The sequence below is a fragment of the Neomonachus schauinslandi genome, chromosome 2 (genome assembly GCF_002201575.2).
Source record: "Neomonachus schauinslandi chromosome 2, ASM220157v2, whole genome shotgun sequence".
In the NCBI taxonomy this organism is placed as follows: domain Eukaryota; kingdom Metazoa; phylum Chordata; class Mammalia; order Carnivora; family Phocidae; genus Neomonachus; species Neomonachus schauinslandi.
The window spans coordinates 116732362-116754465 of NC_058404.1; the positions used below are offsets into that span (position 1 = coordinate 116732362).

Consider the following 22104-nt stretch of genomic DNA (forward strand, 5'->3'; position numbering starts at 1 on the left):
AACTTTTTTTTGCTTTTTTATTTTTATTTTTATTATTATGTTCAATTAGCCAGCATATAGAAACCTACTTTTAATCAGAAGCTAATTTTCAGTTCTATGAAATCATTTGAAATATACCTCTTCTTAACATTTCTCTCAAGAAAAAAGAAAGCTGTTTGCCTATATTTTTGAGGCATGTTTGCCAGTTTCTTAAGATGTATGGTCCAGATAAAAAAACAGTCTACATTGATTTGTTGTGTAACCAATATAGACAATTTGCTCTATTCACGTTTCTTAGTGTCTCTCGACAATTGTCCCACTCACCCAGGTCCTTCACAGCCACCTCTCACCCTGACCAGGGCTCTCAGTCCACAGATTCAGAGGCTGCCTAAGGTGCTGGCTGGACAACTCCATGGAACCCTTACAAGTAGGGTGTTCAGGACCAAGAACCATTACATAAAACTATCATTCACTGAGCAAATATTTAATGTGCACTTAGCATGTGCAAGTCATTTTAATAATAGTTTTCAGGGACCCAGAAATCAGAGACCATAAAGGGTCTCAAAGAGCATAAACCATGCCATCGGGAACTTGCCACGTTGCTTTTCTGTTAAGGAAGACAAGGAGAAGGATGATCAAAACACATAGGTTTACTGTAAGCTGTAGTTTTATATTCAAGATTGGCCTTGTAATTACATTTTCAGTGTCAGCACTATTTTTAGCCAGTGTAAAATCCCATTTTGCTACTAATGAAATCCTCTTTCCCCTAAGGAATATAGTTTTAGGAGGCAAGATTTAAACTCAGTATATTTCAATTTTTCTTTAGAGAAACAGGTATGTATTACAGTAAAAAGTACATGATAAACTGGTTTTCTGAAAACAGGAGATACCCAGAGATAGATCCTTGTGACAATAATAGTTTCAGTGTCTTTGAAGCATATTAAAGTTGATGTAGCTCCTGCAAATAAATTTAAATGGATTTCTCTGCAATCTCAACAGTGGCTTCTTATAATAACCTTCTTTGTATAAATTCCTGGCATCGGGGCGCCTGGGTGGCTCAGATGGTTAAGCGTCTGCCTTCGGCTCAGGTCATGATCCCAGGGTCCTGGGATCGAGTCCCGCATCGGGCTCTCTGCTCCTTGGGAGCCTGCTTCTCCCTCTGCCTCTCTCTCTCTCTGTCTCTCATGAATAAATAAATAAAAATCTTTAAAAAAAAAAAAATTCCTGGCATCAGGACAACAAAGTTTTATGGTACTGACATATTAATGAAACCTCTGATGGTTTACGTTCTCCACTTTAAAAAGGGAAGCATGCTGGAAGTCTCAGATGCACACCGATAACTCAATAATCGGTTTGAGCACAACTTTATGATTTGCATAAATTTGCAAACACGGTGAGTGTATCGGACATTACAAGTAGTGACATGTCAGTACTTGTAAACTTAGACTGGGGAAGGAAAGTCAAATGGATTTTTAAAAGAGTAAACTGAATAACAAAAACCCTATTTACTTCAAAAAGGCTATCCAGGCCTGTTGGGTAACTTCCAAGTTAAAAAATATTATAAAGGCAGCACTGGAAAAAATCAGTTAATCAAATTAACAGATTATACAGAACATACTTGAGAATAACAGTTTCTCCTACATCAGACATGTCACATTTCATTAGCATGGATTTCAACTGACAGTTCAGGAATAATTCCTTATACTTTTTCAAACACCAGTGTTCTGGACTGTTGTGGAAATTATGCCCATTAATCATGAGTTTACATGAGACATATCAAGGAGTATCACATATTGAAGAAAAGGAGTATTTCAACAATATCATCTCCATATCTGATGAAGTAAGTTATCTATGGGACAGTGAGGCCCCATGTAACTGTTCCATTCAACACTAAAAAGGGTAGAAAGGATTACTTCAATTTAAGAAATAAGTGAAAAATGGACTCTTTTATCCTTGTATCTTTCTGGGGAAATCTAACCCCAGCTTTTCTTTATTTCTGGGATTTTTTTACTCCTAATGATAGAACATTTGGGGTTGAAATTAATTAAAAAGACAAGCCTTGTCAGATTTGTTAGCACAAGTCAGAAGATCACATTTGCAATAATGTTTTCTCATCTAAAACTAAATTGACAGAGAAAATATGAATTATGTGGATAAAAGTTCTAAGTGGACATACTAGGTCTTTTACCAACTAATTCTGTGAACTTTGACAAGACACAATATCTCTGATATCTCTTTCAATGAAAAATAACAGTACGTTATTATTTATCCCTTAATTATCATAAATAACACTCTACCTACCTCCTGACATTGTCATAATGAAAATAGATAATATATATAAAATACCTGGGGCAACATGCTAAATGAATGTCTGCTTTTGTAAGCAACTTAAAAATAAGTTTGTCAAAATCTTTATTTCTCAGAGGAACTTTGCAAACTGGTAAGAGTTGACGGGAATTTAATCTCAAAGATCAAAGGGCTCAGAGTTTGAAGGGACCTCAGTTTCGAGTCAGACTTCCTACCTGACTCTGGGTACTGAAGGGGTTCCATCTCACTGGGGTCCAAGGAGGCCCACAATTTGCCAGGGCTTCCCAACTAAGCTCGTGGAAGAACAAGGACCAGCAGAATGTAAGGCTTCAACATGACTTGATGCTGTGATTCTCTTCCTTAGAACACATTTTAATTAGTATCCGTGAATAGGAACAAGAGGATGAAATCTGATGAAATATATTTTAAGATTTACCATTATATTTTTATCTTTCAGAAAATGGCAGTTCACACATTTTTGAAAAAAACCACCATGGAAAAGTGGTTTGGCCTGAGAACCTAAAACTTTTACATGCGGCAGAAACAGAGGGGGCTTCTGATTGTTAATCTGTGTCAGACTGGTTTCCTACCTTGACTGCAGGTCTTTCCAGCATATCCGGGATGACATTTGCACTTGTCGGGTCCGATACATTCACCATGTTTGCACTGTGGCCGGCAGACCGCTGTGGAAAGAGGATATCATGCATTATTTCTAGGTCAGTGGAACATCAATCATACAGAATCTGTGTTATGTAGCAGTTTGATAATCAAAGAGAAGACTAAAAATTTACCATCAGAGTAGCAGAAATACAAAAATCACTGTGTCTTGGAGTGCTAAAGCACTGTTTAGACTTAATACTCACATATGTGCAGGGTGTGTGTGTGTGTGTGTATGTGTGAGTGTGTGTGAATCACTAGGTTCTGGAAAATTCGCTAAACCTAAGCACAACATTAAAATAGTAAAAAAAAAAAAAAAAAAAAAAAGGTAAAACTATGAATAAACACAACTGATGTTTGTCAATAGTTACAACTTTACAATAACCTGTATCTGTAATTTCAAACTCATTCCCCCAAATACGCTTCAAAAAGTAGTTCTTAGTCGAAAGATATGGGTATATGTGAACTCCAGATAAATTTCCCACTAAATAATACTTATTTTACTAGAAATGTTATTTCTAATATGAAATGGTTCTAAACAAAATAAAACCCAAAACTCAGTATTTTTGGAACTTCCACTTAAGAATACTTCTGTCATTTTGATCTTTCTCAACCCTAGGTGTGGTACAATTGCCTTAACCCTTGCCATGGCCTATCACAGCAAATAGGAAGTTCTATTTTACATTTATTATCTTCTGTCAACTGAGTTTGTCTTTCCTCAGGATTCCAAAACATTGTAAAACATCATTCAAAGCTTTTCAGTCTTTCACTCCTGCCAAGACACTGGTCAGAATTTATTCTGTCTACTCCATACCAGTGGTTCTCAGCTGAGGCCATCTTCGTCCCCTACAGAACATCTGATATAAACAGAGACATTTTCGGTTGTCCTACTGGGGAGAGGGTGCAACTGGCACCTAGCAGGTAGACTACAGGGGTGCTCTAAACATCTTACAATGCTCAGACAGCCCCCTCTAGAGCAAATTATCCAGCCCAAAATGTGATGGTGCCAGGCTGAGAAACATTGCTGTACACCGAATAGGTGGGTGGCGCTATGCCAGATTTGAAAAAAGAAGAAAATGCATTGTATAGCATTGTCACTAGTCTCAAAGAGCTTACGACATAAATGAAGAGACCAAACAGTCGTTTTGCATTTAACACATTTGTTTATGAACAAAATGGGTAGCACATACGAAATTTGTGAAGAAATCATCACACAAGCATATTCACAGAGATTTGCACAGAAAGCCTCAGGAGAGACTTGAGTTGGTTCTTCAAGCAAGGGTAGACAGAGAAGGGGAAGACTCTCCAGGGTAAGGAGAGTTATACAGCAAAACAGACTATCATTTACTCAGAGGGCACCAAGGCAGAATCAAGCTAAAGAGATAGCTTACTGTCAGTGGAAAAATGAGATGTAGACAATCATAGATAGGTGACTGGTATCAAATAATGATGTTCCTTAAATTTCAGCTGAGGAATATATACTTTATCTATATGAAATGGGAAGCTTCTGGAAGTTTATTATCATCATCAGGAGAATGACCTGATAAAAAATAAACATTCTGGGGATATTAACCTGGTGGTGATATGAGGGATGAACTAGAAAAAAATCTGGTTGACATGAGAAAGGCATGATTTGTGACAGAAAAGATGGGCTTCAGTAAGCACTGAAGAGCAGACACATCCACCAAGGGGAGTGGAGTCGACAATGACCCTGAGTTCTAAAGTCCCTGACACCTGTTACTTCCCATATCAGCCATGGCTGTTTTCATTCTGGGATATGCTCCTGGTTTCCTCTCTCACAATTCTCCAACTTCGTTTCCTTCAAAACTCGAAATACTCCTGTAAAACTGAGGGGCAAGTTATTTCTGATGTTTTCTACATTTCCTCACTCAACTCTTGTTGACCTTTCCCTCACCTGGCACTCCATGGGACTTATTTGCCAATCTTACTTCAAGGCTTTCCTGTTTGTTTGTCACCCCACCTGGACCCTGTATCACTACTAATCCTTAGGCAGTGCTCCTCAAGAAGTATTAAAAAGCTTGCAGAAAGAAGGGGTGAGCTGAGTAGAAGGTGTAAATGATAGAGAAATGCACTTGGAAAATTCTTAAAATCTGATTTTAGACATGGCATGAAATTCAAAAGGAAGCCATTTTGTTCCGATCTGTAAGAAATGATCTATCTAGAAGGGCCTTCCAAAATTATTCTTCAGTCGACTGTATGCCAGTAGATGGTTTATATGCAGTTTTAAAATAAGTCCCAGAAATAAACCAGTCTTTATATAATTTCCAGGCCCCATAACCAGGAAATGCAAGTTAAAGCTTTTTTAAATCTTAAAAAAAAAAAAAGATTTGCCATAAATTTTAATGTTTATATATGAACACAACCTGAATGAATCAACTATCACTGAGGTACCCAGAGGGTCATAATTAAAAAAAAACAAAACTCAAAATCAGTAAGTATGAGTTAAATTAATAATCCCCCCAAATAGCTGGAATTTGAAAATATCTCTAAAAACATGAAAAAGTAGTTTAGGAAGTACTACTTAAGAACATGAAAAAGTTTATTTAGAAGAGGACATGTTATGAAACAAACTCTAGGTGCCTAGGCTATTTTGCCTTTTGACCTTCTGACCAGCTTGATGACCATCCATTTATCATCCTTCCAGGTGCTGTGGAGGAACAAAAGTTTTAATTGTCCCCTTCCCTTTCTCATTGTTTGTTTTCAGTGCCCTAATCTTGGGCACATCAAATGCACACATTCCAAGAGGCCAAGACTGTTAATGTTTCTTACGTGTTTAGGGTGTCAGTAATTCTCAAATGAACTGCTATTTGCACTTCTACCCAACGGACTATTCACTAAAGTAACCAAGGGCCTATATATTAGGCAACAGCTACAATGTGATAGATTACTCAAAATGCTGATATCACCAATTATTTTCTCTTACGAAAACACTCAGAAAAATGTTGCATAAAGGGACTTTCTCCTATTCTCTTGCTAGCATTGGGTCTGTGATGGAATTCAATAAATATGCGTTGAACATTTGTTATATACACGTATTACAGGCGAGTGTTGGGGAGGGGGGAGGAGAGAGAGTCACTGAGGATACGAAAAATTAGCTATGAAACTAGAATATATTGGCCCAAACTTACCAAGAACTCAGAGAAAGAAGATGAAAGAAGGAAGGGGGGAGGGGCAGGATGGTCATAATATAGTATAGTCATAACAACTATGACTATAGGACCCCCTAGAAAATCCTGATCTGAGCAATGTCCCGGAGGTTAAGAGGCTGAGACAGTTGGGATGGAAGACAAAAGCCTTTCAGGATATGCACAAAGTGTGAGGGAAGGGAAGTGAAGGGGTTCTCAGTGAGTGCCAAGTGCTGTAGGGGAGCTACACTGTAAAATGCTTACAAAAGCAGAGGAGATCCAAAGAAAGGTTAGGGCAGATCATAAAAGTACTGATGGCAGCAATCGCTGGGTGCTTACCAGTATCTATTATTCCTTCTTTTGAAAACTAGAATGGCTTTTCTGTTTGCTCGTTTTGGGAGTGGGGAATGAGTTAGCATTGGAAAACTACATTCCCTATCTTCCCTGGTAGATCTGGGTAGCCAAGTGACTAAATTCTGGCTGGTTGTAGGTAAACAGAAGTTGGGCTTTTGGAATGCTCCTTTAAAAGGTGGCTGACTAGTCACTGAACTACAGTGGCCACTTTATGACCATGAGGTGATCCTGAGAAGGGAAAAGAGTACAGAGCAAGAAGTCATAATATTAACCCTAAATTAGCATCCTAGCAATTTAGGGCACTGCTCCTTCTGTCACTGTTACTTGCAGCTCAATACAATTCCTAATGGACTACTACTGAACACAAAGTTGTGGAATCTGACTTCATCTGTTTATTATCAAGCCTGCAAATGTTTTCTTTGGTATGCATTTAGAATAGAAATGTTAGTAGATCCTAGGAAAGAAATACCACTTGTCAAATTTATTTTAGATCTAGAATACCATATAATCATAGAAGTAGCTAAAGAACTTCATTTCTAAATCTCAATAATTAGATTAAAAGATACATATTCATCTTGAGACGAGAGAAACACTCTTCCAACGTCTGTTAAACTGGTCCCCCTCTTGGTCACCCTCTCCACTGTAACATGAGCTTTCGGGAGCCAGCACACACCAACCCTTATAACCTGCTGTGGATCGCAGGTCAGGGGCATAAAAAACCCAAATCAAAAGAGTAAGTGGTATACTTTTAGCAGTCCACTTTAGAATGGTCTTCTAAAAACATCAAAGACAGAGGATACACGTGATTTAGAGGAAATCACATGTCTCTTAATCAGGAAAAGCAGTGTTGCTCCTCTGACCTTCACATGGATTGGAGACAAAACTTTGGGCCATCTTTGGTGGCCCACTCTCCTCTTGTATCACATATGGTTTAGCAACTCAGTAAATAAAAGTCTGGTGAGGATCAGATAGCCAATGAATGATAGTTTCCCCCCCCCCAAATTGGATGCCAGAATTAAGCCCAAACGGGCAAATCACACTCAAAATTTACTCTCCAACATCCCTATAGCATCATCTCCAAAGCACCCTTAAAATAATCTCTCTGTCATTTTTTGAACTAGAAAAAGCAGCACGTCTCAACTGGCAAAGCAGGCATAGCTCTTTCATGTCCCATGCCCACATCTCTTCTGTGGGATTGCAATCTACAATTTTACTCTTGGAAATTCATCCTGATATAACTGGGGTTCTGAGAGTTGAATGGTTTTCTGACACTGCCATGTAATGAGTTTTCAAATAAGTTAGGGGACAATTAAACTCCCACATCAGTTCTATATAATGTTTCTTAAGGAAACTAATCACCCTGGGAGTCAAGGGTCAACATTTAAAAAAATCAGGACACACTGAGATGCCCAAGCAGGCGGTGGCTCTGGAGAGTTGACAAGGGAAAAACCAACTCAGCCACAGGTGTTGTTAGTGACTTCAGAAGGATTTTCTAATGTAAATAAGATGGTCTGTAGAGTCCTAAACTTCACTTGTAATTTTTGCCATCTACATCATGTTGCTGGTCAGGTATGTCAGAACAAGGATCCTCGTCCTCCAGGGTGTGTGATTTAGAAACAAAGGTGACACAGAAGTATGCAAGGGCAGGCAGGAAAATGAACAGATACAAATCCGGGAGATTTCAGAGAGCTCTCATCACATCTAACAAGCTTTGGAGAACCCAGCTACGGAAGAACTCGTTGTGAGGAGAATAGGAACATATGACGATGGATCTTTTTCACAGAACAATTGGCCTTGGAAGAGACACAATTGCTGAAAGAAGCTGGAAGCAGCTCAGAGCTGTACTCATGGGGCCTGAAGGACGGGATGCAGGATTTCATGGGGCTCCAATGGAAAGGGCCTTGAGCTACCCCATGGCATAGGTAAAACAAAATCCAGAGGAAAGAATCCTACAGATTTTAAGATCTCCAGAGGAAAATAACTCTGCAGCCTTCCTAATACTCTGTATCCTGGTATCCATTATCCTATTTTCAAATCTAAATTTCTGCTGTAGTGAAAACTGAAATAAAGTGCCTCTGATTGTTATCACAATAAAATACTATGTATTAAGTGCTGTCAGTGATACAGAACTCATTCTATATGATTGGTTACATTCATTCCCACAATATCCATAAAAGGCAGGAAAGAGACAGACATTGTACTCAGTTTACCAGCAGAGAAGTGAAAGCACAGAAAGTTAAGTGATTGCTCAATTTCAGGAAAAAATTCTTATCCCTGTTTCACAGTCAATCCACTAGTTCTTCTTGTGTTTGGAACAAGGCCAGAAAGCCTAGCATTTTGAATCACTTTGGAGGTAACAGAAGAAAAACCCTAAGGAGGGAAGGATGAGAGGGGGAGAGAAGGCCAAAGTGATTAAAGGTGTAAAGGTATTTAAGTTACATTTTCAGGAAATGAAAGTTGCAGTTGAGAACACAATCTATATTTGAGAAAATTAAAGTAGTAGTTGCCAGAATATGTAGACATCAAGTAATCTCCACACCATTGCTTGTTCTGTAACAAATTCCAGAGTCTCAATCACTGAAGTCTGTAACTGCTATCTCTTCTAAAGTTCTGGTACAGCTATCAGGTTTTTTGTTCTCGTATTTTGTCCAGCATTATTTTTTATTAAGGCCTTAGTCATGAACTATAGTCAAATATCAGGTCAACCAATCGATTGATCATTGAGAGCATGAAATTAAAATAACGAAGAGTTTCTGGCCTATATAAGGTCATCTTCCAAGAGTTGTCTGGAAACAAAAACTTTATTTTTGTCTTTGGGAACATCTAATTCAGGGACATTTACCAATTACCTATTTCCACACTCACTATTTAACTTTTTTTTTTTTAAGATTTTATTTGTTTGACAGAAAGAGACAGACAGACAGAGAGACAAGCACGGGGAGTGGCAGGCAGAGGGAGAGGGAGAAGCAGGCTCCCCACTGAACAGGGAGCCCGATGCAGGGCTCGATCCCAGGACCCTGGAATCCTGACCTGAGCTGATGACAGATGCTTAACCAACTGAGCCACCCAGGCATCCCTCACTATTTAATTTTTAATTCCTGAAGTCCACCAAAGAAAATAAGTGCCTGCATCTGCACCTTTGTATCTCAAACCAACTTCTGTTTAACATAATTAAGCACTATCCCTTTCCACTTATAAAATCTAAAAGGTGCTATCATTTTGCATTTACTTGCAATTTTAACGTTTCTGCTTCTAATGTGATACAAGGGTGGAATTTAGATTAATGTCAAATGAAACTTTATGAACACGTAAGAAATTACTATTTATTTGGAAGTGTGAAGTAGGTTTTGTTTTTTGTTTTTTGGGGTTTTTAAAAAGATTTTATTTATTTAGACAGAGAGAGAGACAGTGAGAGAGGGAACACGAGCAGGGGGAGTGGGAGAGGGAGAAGCAGGCTTCCTACGGAGCAGGGAGCCCCATGTGGGGCTCGATCCAGGGATCATGACCGGAGCTGAAGGCAGACACCTAAAGATTGAACCACCCAGGTGCCCGGTTTTGTTTTGTTTTTTAAGTAGGTGAAGAGCAACAATAGGCATACCCAGCCCCCAGATCTTTCTTTCTTTCTTTTTTTTTTTTTAAAGATTTTATTTATTTATTTGACAGAGAGAGAACAGGAACACAAGCAGGGGGAGTGGGAGAGGGAGAAGCAGGCTTCCCGTGGAGCAGGGAGCCCAATGCGGGGCTGGATCCCAGGGCCCTGGGATCATGACCTGAGCTGAAGGCAGACGCTTAACAACTGAGCCACCCAGGCACCCCTGGATCTTTGTTTCTAAATACCATTCCACAATAAAAGGAATCAGGGCTGAGTCAGGGAGGCTGGGATATTTTGCTGTGACAAAAAGCAGGGATGATTCAAAGAATGATGGAAACATGTGAAAAGGACATAGAAGCTTGCGTGGGGATGTTCCCACTGGCCAAATTTGGGATAATTTGAGCATCAAGAAAAATAAGAATAGTAATTGGTAACAATTAAGTAACAAAAGAATCCGTATGTCCAAAATGATTCTAAAAAAGGAGGACAGGGTTCCTCTTTACAGAAGAATGCCAGCTAACATGTAGAAGTAATGATAGAATTTGAAAAAGGCAAGTTTACAACCACCATTGAAATAATTAATTTGAGCAAAATTATCCACAGATGTTAAAACTTTCACTGGTTAGAAGTTTGCTGGGAAAAAGGATATTTGAACAGTTTCAATGTATCATCTGACAGCTTACTAATAAAAAGAAGGTGACTTTCAGTGGAAAAATCTGGTGGACAGAACCTTAATCAAGTGATCAAATTTAGCATCACCAAAAACAGAACTACATCATGTGCAAAGCGAGTATCATAATATATGATCACCTATGTAATATTCTTGCAAAAAAGGTTTAGCCTGAATTGACTGTGGAACATTCTACCAAGCAATTGATGTAGACTCTTTAAAAAATGTCATTGTCGGGGCGCCTGGGTGGCTCAGTCGTTAAGCATCTGCCTTCGGCTCAGGTCATGATCCCAGCATCCTGGGATCAAGTCCCGCATCGGGCTCCATGCTCTGTGGGAAGCCTGCTTCTCCCTCTCCCACTCCCCCTGCTTGTGTTCCCTCTCTCACTGTGTCTCTCTCTGTCAAATAAATAAATAAAATCTTAAAAAAGAAAAAGTCATTGTCAAGAAGGAAAAAAAAAAAAAAAGAGAGAAGTTGTAGAATTGTTTCAAACCAAAGGAGACCAAGAAGGAATGCCAACTAGATGTACTAAGTAATCCTTGATTGGCTCTGGATACAAAAGAAAAAAAAATCCATAAAAATCATTATTGGGATAATTGGGGAAATCTAAATATACTGTTTATTACATGATATTATTGTATCTATGTTAAATTTCTTATGTATGATAATTATATCGTGGTTTGTACGTAAATGTCCTTGCTCTCAGGAGATGCATGCTGAAATATTTAGGCATCAAGTGTCATTATGTCTCTAAATTACTTTCAAATGGTTCAGCGAAAGAGAGAAAAAATGTACAATATGTTAATGGTTGTACATGAAGAGTATATGGGTGTTTGTTGTTCCTACAGTTTCAACTTTTCTGTGGATTTGAAAATTTTCAAATACAAAAATGGGAAAAATTTATAAACACCAGTAGAATAATATGCACACCTTGGCAATTATTATTACTTAACTTGTGAGCCATGGTTCACTTCTCAATGCACTCTTGAGAAGGGTTTAAGAATACAGATGCTAGAGTTAGACCCCTGGAGTCCCAGCTCTACTACTTAGGAAACATGAGACATATGCAGACTACCCAGATTCTCTCTGCTCTAAAATGCGTATCATAGGTTAAACCAGACAGAGTAGCCAGAATTCCCATTTTTTACTAAAGAAATAGTAAACCCATGGGGTGCATATAGAACTTATCCATAGGGTTGTTGGGAGAGTCAATGGAGAAAAATCCAAATAAAGTGCTTAGGACAGTACCCATCTCATAGTAAGAGCTCAATGAAATGTTAGCTATAATGAACGTTATAAGGACGTCAAAGAAGAAAAGTGCCAGTGTCTAAGACACTGTATTAAGAACTGAGGGAATACAAATCAATAAGATGCCAAGTCCTCATTCTCAACAGGGTAAGTCTAGTAAGGAGAGACAGAAGTAAGCAAAGATGTCTTCATAAGAGATGCAGGTAAAGGATACAGAAGAGGAAATGATCAATTACATAGTTTAAGAGAGTCGGAAACGGTTTTGGAAAGGAGCAGAAAGAAATCTACAAGACATCAGACTTTGTAATGTAAGAATTCATTAGAATATAATGAGGCATATTAAATTATTTGTTTTTGTTAAAAATTATTGTAATTTGTTTTAGCTGGGGAGATGATGCTATAATTTCGAGGTTTACTGAGCAATCATCACAAAAGGCCAGCAAAATTTAATGTGACTACTCTCACTTCTTTTAGCAATCAAAATCCTTGTTTAAAAGAGTCACTGATATATAATGAGTTGAGCCATATATTTACTATTAAAATAATGGAATCCCTTTTGTGACTATGCATAGATTTACAGGATGTGAGAAGCATTCGTCAGTTTGGCCTCCTGCTTTTTTAGGAAAACATTATTTCATTAATTGTTCTAAATTTATCTGATGAAGAACCTTAGGCAGAAATTTAGTAACAACCTAAATGACCATCAGTAAAGGATTGACCAAATAAGTGATGATACAATGGCCTCCCTGCCTCCATACTGTGGACTTCAACCAGGCCTGACCTGCGATTACAGGCACCTCACTAACCCATGATTTGACTTGCCATTCTCCTCCTTACGCTCACTCAGTCACCAACTCCCCAGCATGTTTACTTAGCTCATCGTAGTAACTCAAACACCAACACCACAGCTCTGATTGGACTCCTGCCTATCCCACCAGCCTCCTCTGCAATCACATCCACAAATACACCAACTAATTGCAGTTCCCAGAAAACAACATACTCTGATACCTCCATGCTTTTCCATGCAATGTCCTTCCTTCCACTGTCTGCTGGACTAATACCCATTCAGGCTTCAGTACTACTCAGATTAAACATTGCTATCTCCGATTTTGTTTTAGACCCTCATTCTGAGTTTGGAGTCCTTCTCAGTGCTGTCATAAAGCCTCTCAGTGTTTTCATAAGCACACTTCTACCATAAATTATTTATATATGTTTATATTCATATATATATATACACCATGCTATATGATCATTATTACAAAGTTATTTGCCTTATCTAGTTCCATTAGACTTTGAGCTCTTTATTTCTCTTTTAAGATTTATTTATTTTAGAGAGCAGGTGGAAGCAGAGGGAGAGGGAGAGAGAGAATCTCAAGCAGACTCCACACTGAGTGCAGAGCCTGATGCAGGGCTTGATCTCAGGGCAACCAGATCATGACCTGAGCCAAAATCAAGAGTCAGATGCTCAACAGACTGAGCCACCCAGGTGCCCCAACTCTGAGCTCTTTAAATACACCATACCTGCTCTGAAATAGCACAGTCTCCTGGCAAAGACAGACATGACAGGCGAACAAAGTGTTAAGAGAATATAGAAAAAGGAATTTCTCTGCAAAGAGGTAAGGGTAGGAAAAAATATCAGGAAAGGCTTACAGGAGGAAATGTGAACTGAATCTTAACCGATGAGAAGGAATTCACCATGTGGATGGGTGTCGTGCCCTTCATTCAAGAACCAGCCACACAGGCAAATCCAGAGACACATGAAGCAGCAGAGGATCTAGAAATACAAGGACAGTCCACTGTGATAGGGTCCAGCAGAAAATAGTCCTTCACAGTGAAGGCAGTGTCAGCCTGCAGGGCCTTGTCCTCAAAGAATCAGGAGTCTATCCATCATTGTGAACATCAATGGACTGTAAGCAGCAGATGCCACAGATTATATTTTATGTGTTTTCAAGCATGTAAATTGGTTTCTTTTTGGAATCTTAATCAAGAGTTAAGATCTATGATCTATAACATAGGTCATAAGACAGGCAAATTAAATATATTCATTTTCCCAGTAAGTTGTCCTTCCTGAAAAACCACAATCTGGTTATTAAGATTACATCTTATTTATCTTTTTTATCCATTGTATACAGACATGCCTGGTACTTATACCTTCAAAAGTGTGCTGAGCTGAGCTGAACTGGACAGGGCACAGTGGAAGCTACTGCACTGGGCAGAAAGATGCATAAGACACAGTCACCAGCTTCACGGAACTACCAGTCTGGCAGAACCAAAGACACAGATCCACAAATCACCACAGTGTAGGGCAGTGTGAGACAGGCTCAATGCAAATGTTGCAACTCAATGTAGAGCAAGGAGAGGAGACCTCTCCCTGCTAAAGTAAGAATGCCGAGAAGGGAAGGTGGCGTCTAAGCCAGGACTTGAGGCAGGGCTCGTGTTGAATACGTTCAGTTAAGAAAGAATACAAACTTCCAAAATAAGTGTGGTCATTTATTCCTAACAATGATTCATCTTTAGTTGAATATTTGCTTAGAATTAGGAGTCACAGTGATGTAAAACAGAAAAACCACCAAAGGGGAAAAGAGGACGTATTGTTTGCACAGGGTGATTTCTCCCAGACAAAATGGTAAACTGGAAAAGGATTTTTTTTATTTTCAAAAACTTAAAACGAGTAGATAACATTTCAGCCAACATGTAACATAGTATTTTTACCTCTCCCACAATCTTCATATACCATTTAAAGTTGATCCTCTATGGACATAGTAGCGATGATTATCAATGCTGACTGACGGTGGGGAGTAAGGTTCGTGTAGGACACTGGTGGAAAGATCATCAAATCACAGCCTGGGTCCCGCTCAGATCTCGCCCCCCAAGCTCCAGACCCAGAATCCAACCACATACCACACCCTCCACTGCAGAGTCTCACAAGCCCCCCCGAACATACCACATCCAGCATGGAAGTCGTCATCTGCACTTTCTTCAATGTTCTCTAGGTCACTAAATAACACACCAGAAACTTGGGCATCATCCTTGGTTCTATCTTCCTCATTCCATAACCATCATCATCACCACCAGCCACCATTTTACTGAATGTGAATTAACGTCGAGCCAGTTACTGAGCCAAGTGCTCTGTAAGCATTTTCACCTTTGATCCTCATAGAAACCCTATGACGTAGGGCTCTTAACTATATTTTCACAAGAAAGAAGCTATTGTGCAGAAAGGTGAAGTAAGTTTCTCAAAAACACAGTTCCTAGCGGCAAAAGCCGCCACACCAGTGGGGGCTGTCTGCAAAGCCCGAGCGCCCCACCACCATCCTGAGGCTGCGTGCCTCTCCCTCTCTCCCTTTTTAAAAGTACCTTTCAGTCCCTATCCTTTTCTCCGTTCTTACCTCTACTACTTAAGATAAAACCTACTTTCTCAGGTTTACTGTAATAGCCTTGAATCCTGAGCCTCAGAAAGCTATTCTCTAAACTGCCAATCAGGAAAACACTCAGAAATTAGCCCCACAACCTATAGCGCCTAGAGGTCCCAGGCATTTGCCCCGAAGGAGTGAGCCCCATGGCAAAATGGCGTACGTGCTTCTTCCAAACGGGACAGCGGCTGAGCAACTGCAGCCCACCGATTCCTTGCAGTAATGCAGGACTACTGATTTTTCAACAAAGCCTGATATCCATGTTTCCTGTCAAATACTGGCAACTATCTCAAGAAATGTTAAAATACTCTGTGAACGAGACTAAATTCACCTGTATGCTAGATCTGACCTATTAGCACAGCTTACAACCTCTGAAATTTAATTTGATTATGTAATTTCCTTGTTTAACATCATTACAATGTTCCTCTGCAACTCTGGGACAAAGGCTAATCTATTTAAGATGACATCGAAGGCCTTCCATGAGTCAGCCAATTGCTATTTCTCCCACTGCATCTCTTAATCTGATGCCCTTCAAACACATACCCCATGCCAGAGCAAGGTGTTTACAATTCCTAGAATGTGCCCCCACACTCTGGCTTCTAAAGTTTCAATGCACCTTTCTGTCTTGCCAGAGTGCCCTTCACTTGACTTACTTATCCCTCAGGATTTAGTTGGGGCACTACTCCATCACTCCTGGGCTGGGATCCTGCCCCCTGAGATATGCTTTTGCAGTATCCTAGTCAAAACATACCTCTCACCCAGTATTGTCCTAATATGTGGGCCTTCAACACTGACAGTGAACAACATGGATGCCTAGAGCTTCATCTTATCGGGATGATATCTGCAAGTGGTTATCTGTAGTACAGAGATAATCAAGAAGGTAATAGCACTCAATATATATAACTGTTCAATGAATGACTCAACTGAACACCACCAAGTCCATAAAATCTTCTTTGGTCCTCTCCAGCAAGAAGAGTCTCTTCCTCTGAACAACCTCAACTCTTCATCCCTAACTCTTTCCTACTTTAGAATCCTAGAAGGAATAAGAGACAATCATCTTACCAAATTAGCTCCTCACAAACAAGAGTCTATGTTTTACTAATCTTTGTATCTCTCCCGCACTTAACGTAGCTCCTTGCTTCTAGTAAGCTCTCAAATGTTTGTCAAATAAATCACAGTAACTCTGAATGTTCTAGTTCCTTTGGTTCCTTTTCCTTTGGTTAGCTAACGAAAACCGTAGTCTACTCTGAGGTTTACAAATGGATATTGAGAAGTGGGAAAGGAATGGTTCAGAAACACAGACAGCTATTCAATGGAAGTTTTATTTTAGAAATGAATGATGTGAGAAATCTCCTACTTCCAACTGATTACTTTCAAAAATGGGCATATAGGGGCACCGGGGTGGAGGAGTCAGGTAGGTGTCCAACTCTTGACTTCAGCTCAGATCATGATCTCAGGTTTGTGGGATCTAGCCCCGAGATGGGCTCCATGCTCAGGACAGAGTCTGCTTGAGATTCTCTCTCTCCCTCTCCCTCTGTGCCCCACCCCCACACTCTCTCTTTCTCTAAAATAGATAAATCTTTTTTTTTAGAAAAAAAGATGGGCATATAAACAAATGTATTTAAAAACATGCTATACTATGAGTATTAAGATGGACCCTAGTCAAACACTAGGGTGTTCTAAGTATTCTATATATTGTTATATCTTGTTTTCTCTATATATTCTATATATTGACCACACACTAATAACAGCAAACATTTATCAAGAACTGTTCTGCATGAGGCACTCATGGCCAGTTGGTAAGTCACAGGAATAGGTCCTGAACCTAGATCTGTTGGTTACAAAGCCCACATTCTACAGTTGACCCTTGAACAACATGGAGATTAGGAGTGCCAACCCCCATGCAGTCAAAAATCTATGTATAACTTTTGATTCCCCCAAAACTTAACTACTAATAGCCTATTGTTGACTGGAAGCCTTACCGATAACATAAACAGTTTAATGCTGTATGTATTATATACTATATATTATATACTGTATACTGTCTTCTTACAATAAAGCAAGCTAGAGGAAATGTTAAGAAAATCATAAGGGAGAAAAAGTACATTTATAATACTGTACTGTATTTATTTTTAAAAAATCCATGCATAAGAGTACCCATGCAATTCAAACCGCTATTGTTCAAGGGTCAATTGTACTTTTCTTTGGCATTGCCTCCTTAACCTCAGCCATAGCTCTGCTAGTTAATCCTATAACTCTTACCAATTATAAGATACATACACTGTGATTTTTTAAAGTCTCCCTGAACAAAGAAATTCCTTAACTTTTATTTCTAGCACTATCATATTTTTCCCCAAATGTTTTTATTAAAATCCTCTCTTAAAAACATTTTCTAAGACGTATGATAGTATCTTTCACCTATCAATGTACATTGTCTTCTTGGCCCCAATTCCATTAAATAGAATTTCACATATTTCACCCAAATTTTCCACTAAAGTGCCATAAGGGTGATTCATTAAGTGACATTATTCACTTCCAAAAATATTTTATTTTTTAATTTTTAAAGATTTTATTTATTTATTTATTTGACACAGAGAGAGAGAGATAGCAAGAGCAGGAACACAAGCAGGGGGAGTGGGAGAGGGAGAAGCAGGCTTACCGCTGAGCAGGGAGCCCAATGCGGGGCTTGATCCAGAACCCTGGGATCATGACCTGAGCTGAAGGCAGACGCTTAACGACCGAGCCACCCAGGCGCCCCCCAAAAATATTTTAAACAAGGAACCTTTTATGTACCAAAACAATATAACATAAATACTCATAGGTCCTATTATAATATCTTATATATTTTATACAATAAAAATATTTCTTACCTGAATTTTTCCAAGGAGAATTAATGAATATGAGATACAATTCCCTCAGGTTAATGATAGGCTGATGTTAGTAATTTCATTTGGTGAGTTTTTTTTTTTTTAATTTCCTTCTTTAAGTATTAAAAATATAAACTGTCCTTTAGGTTAGAATGGAGGTCAATTTATTACATTCATAAGACAGGAGAAAGGAAATAAACTGAAAGGAAAAAGTTTACTGTAATAACTGAAAGAAAATGAACTTATATAATTATATAATTATGAACAGAATAAACACATAAAAAATACAGTTTTCCCCCAAATAGGCAACTCAAAAACACAACTAATGTTAAGTTTTATTGATAGCTCTGTAAAGTTATTATTAAAGGTTATGCCTTTCAAGACATAGATTAGCCGTAATTATTTCAAGAAATATGTTCATCTAACCTTTGAGCTGGCACCTTATCCTGGCTATTCTCTGCCTTAAGACGTAGAAAGCTGCAAAACAAATGTCCAAAAAAAGAAATTCCAGATCTTTTCTCTGTAAGGAGGCTGGACTTGGGTATTTAGCAACTTGTTACATTCCCGGAGACTTAACACATATTCAACGCTCAGTGCTTTTCTGAAACAAAAAAAAAAATCTAGGACATGTTTAAAATAGTAATATTTTAGTCACCATTTTGTCATTCAAAAACATTTTGTAACAAAAATATTAACCAATAACTGAAGTTGTGCTATTCTTTCATAGTCCAAATTCTAAATCAGAGTATTTCAGACCTCTTGCGGCACTGTACCTTCCAATCCAATTTTTCATTTTCAGAATATTAATTTTGGTTCCAAGAGACGGTATCCTTTTATTTAAATGAGTGTTGGACAAAATATCTGAAAAAAATTAAAACTTTGGATCAATTAGTAACCAAAGCTGGCAGTTTTTGAGTTGACAGATCTTTACTTACCTGTTTCTTACATACTTTGTATTCCCTTTTCTCTCCAACTTTGAGGAGGAAATGTTAAGGTTTGTTTTTTCTTTCCTTCCACAGCATTTTCTTCTTGCATGGCTGCTTTGGTTGTCAATAGCAACAAGAATTACTGTGAAAGCTCAGCCACTTCACTTGAAGATACATAAATAACCCAGTTTAACGAAAGGAAATGGAAGAAACTTGAAATAATACTAATCATGGTTAGGGTTTGACCAGGCTAGAGGTCCTACAGGTAAGGGAAGAGATGATCTATTACTTCTCTGTGAATAAACACCTTCCCTCTTTAAAGCATAAAATATCCACTTTTATTTTTGATTTGTGCATTTATTTGCATAAGTTAAAATTAGTTGAATGGAGCCTTCTTTGGGGTAATAGCAGAAGAGAAATAGTCCAAGACCAAATTGATTCAATTGAAGTAATAATTTAACTATTGATCCAGAATGATTGTTCTGTATTTTTAAAGGCACACATATTGTTATATATATATACATATATATATATATATCTGCTTGTTAGAAGGTTTTTTTCCACATTGGTTAGGTTCATAACAAATTAGTGTTTTGTATCTATTGTTGTTGATGTTTTTAACTTTAAAAGAACTCACCATATCTTGATGTTGACACATTTCTTAAAATAGAATAATAAATATCAGGTACAATCTTAGCAAAAAGCTGAAAATGAATCAAAGCATAAACTGCAAATTACATTCTGGATCACATATTAAGGAAAATTGCTTATGGTTATAGTTATGGATTAAAAGGGAAAAATATAAAAGGATACCGTTTCTTTAATACTCTTTAGTTGCCAATTCTGAATAATCAAATTTATCAAGAAAAATATATTAAATGATTTTTAAATAAAGGTAAACAATAAAGAATAGCAAACATCATTATTTTCTAGCTAGTTATATTAGTCCTAAGCAGCCAAACAGTTCTGTATAGTTTATTTTTGTCTTATAATATCTTAAAGTTGGGTCACATTTCTCCTACTTTATATAAATCAGCCTTGACACACACAGATTTAGTAAATTTTATGGTATCAATATGTATATCCATTAAATAAGATTTCTAGTATGAAATTTTAGCCCATGTCTCCTGTTTTTAAATTTGCATTTTAAAACTATACAAAACTGCATTTTAAATCAAAGCAATGTTAAACCCAGAGTAGATTATTTCCAGGAAGCTTCTGGAGTCTATTCTCTATTGATGCATAAGGAAATTTTCACAGGCAGCGGTCACCACAATTTTTGTGAAAGCTGCCCCGAATAAATGCCCTACATGTATTTTTTATGGTATAAACCCCACTGTGAGAAGCACTAAAATAGGATTCATCAGTAGCAGATAATATAGAAAAATCTGTCCCATCTTCTCCTGATAGGGTTTCTCACAGCCACAGTAGTAAACACATGCGACATTGACAGCAAAGCCACTTATATTCTAGAGTCTAGAACTCTCCTGCGACTTGCCCCAGAACCACTGCTTCAGTTCGGCTGAATGTTGATACTATGCACTTTGCTGAGGGTTCTCAGTGATATCAGGCATGGTTAAAAATAATAAGCACTCTGATGATTTTATGAAATTGTGAGTAATATAATCTAGAGAAACTAAACTGTTTGGAGATTAGTTTTGTAGCCTGCAAAACACAGGTCTACAGATTTGAAATCAATCCTGGGTTTTTGGACATGAAAAAAATGAGAGATAAGAAAACCCGAAGGAACTGGGCCCAGTTATTATCCAAAGGTATGCCTATCTTCTAGTATATAGTTTACTGTAAATTTAATTATAAAATGCCCAAACGTTAGGCCAAGCATAACCTTTGAAAAGGAAATAATGAAATGCCCCAGATTAAGAAGACAGATAAGGAGTCACACAAGCCTCTTAAGCAAAGAGCACAGCATGACATATGCACATTTTCACAGGTAACAAACGCCAGGTACATGCATGAAAGGGAAAGGTTCCGCCTGACACTGTCCTTCTCCCTCTCACCTCTAATAGTAGTAGCTTTAAAAATTTCTCCACACCCCAACCTTAAATTTCACGCTTCATTTCTCCTTGTCAAAAATGTTTATATTAGCCTGGCAAACTCTGTTCTTAGACAACTATCCGACACCGGGCATTTAAGACACCAACATCCAGGACAACAGATCCCATGAATAGCATTTTAAGTAATTTAGATGATCCCAACTTTCAAACCACTACTTTTTAAGTATTAGAGCTATAGAATTAATCAGAATCCAACAGAAGATTAGAGAACAGAACATTTAACACATCTACAAATCATTTCTTTATAGTTTTCCCCCAATTCCCCAAATAGTTTAAAAAAAAATAATCCTGTCTTAGTTGGGAAAAACTATACATGGGAATGTCTTAATTCTTGGCCATACATAGATGCCAAGATAATATGATGAATCTTTTAATTCATCGATGATTTTAAAACTCAATCCAAATCCAAGGGACAAAGGACTTTGAAACCGCCATTATCTATGTGAAACACCATGAAATATTTATGTAATCATATGAACATGGGACTATTTATCCAGTAGAAACTATTACCCTAGTAATATCTATATAAATCAGCTCTAAATACCCATGCATGTTAAAAAAAAAAATACAGCTAAGTGTGAGCTGCAATTTGTGTTTTTTTTTTTTTTAAAGATTTTATTTATTTATTTATTTGAGAGAGAGAGAGAGAGAGAGAGCACATGAGATGGGGGAGGGTCAGAGGGAGCAGCAGACTCCCTGCCGAGCAGGGAGCCCGATGCGGGACTCGATCCAGGGACTCCAGGATCATGACCTGAGCCGAAGGCAGTCGCTTAACCAACTGAGCCACCCAGGCGCCCTGCAATTTGTGTTTTTCTATTTGCTATTTGTTGGCATGCAAACATTTGGCAGGTAATTACTAAGTACCTACAA

At 38.1% G+C, this 22104-nt stretch overlaps 1 protein-coding gene across 5 annotated transcripts in view; it reads right to left on the reverse strand.

Moving 5' to 3' along the window:
• The window catches only part of NPNT (nephronectin), a 79533-nt gene that overhangs the window by 43225 nt on the left and 14204 nt on the right, over nucleotides 1-22104 (reverse strand). For 4 of the 5 annotated variants that reach the window (XM_044912653.1, XM_021680362.2, XM_044912652.1 and 1 more), the window contains exon 3: nucleotides 2877-2969. In XM_044912653.1, the coding sequence (XP_044768588.1) occupies nucleotides 2877-2969 (93 nt within the window). Of the gene's footprint in view, nucleotides 1-2876; nucleotides 2970-18659; nucleotides 18711-22104 lie in introns of all 5 variants that reach the window. The other variant, XM_021680361.2, reaches the window with a different exon arrangement.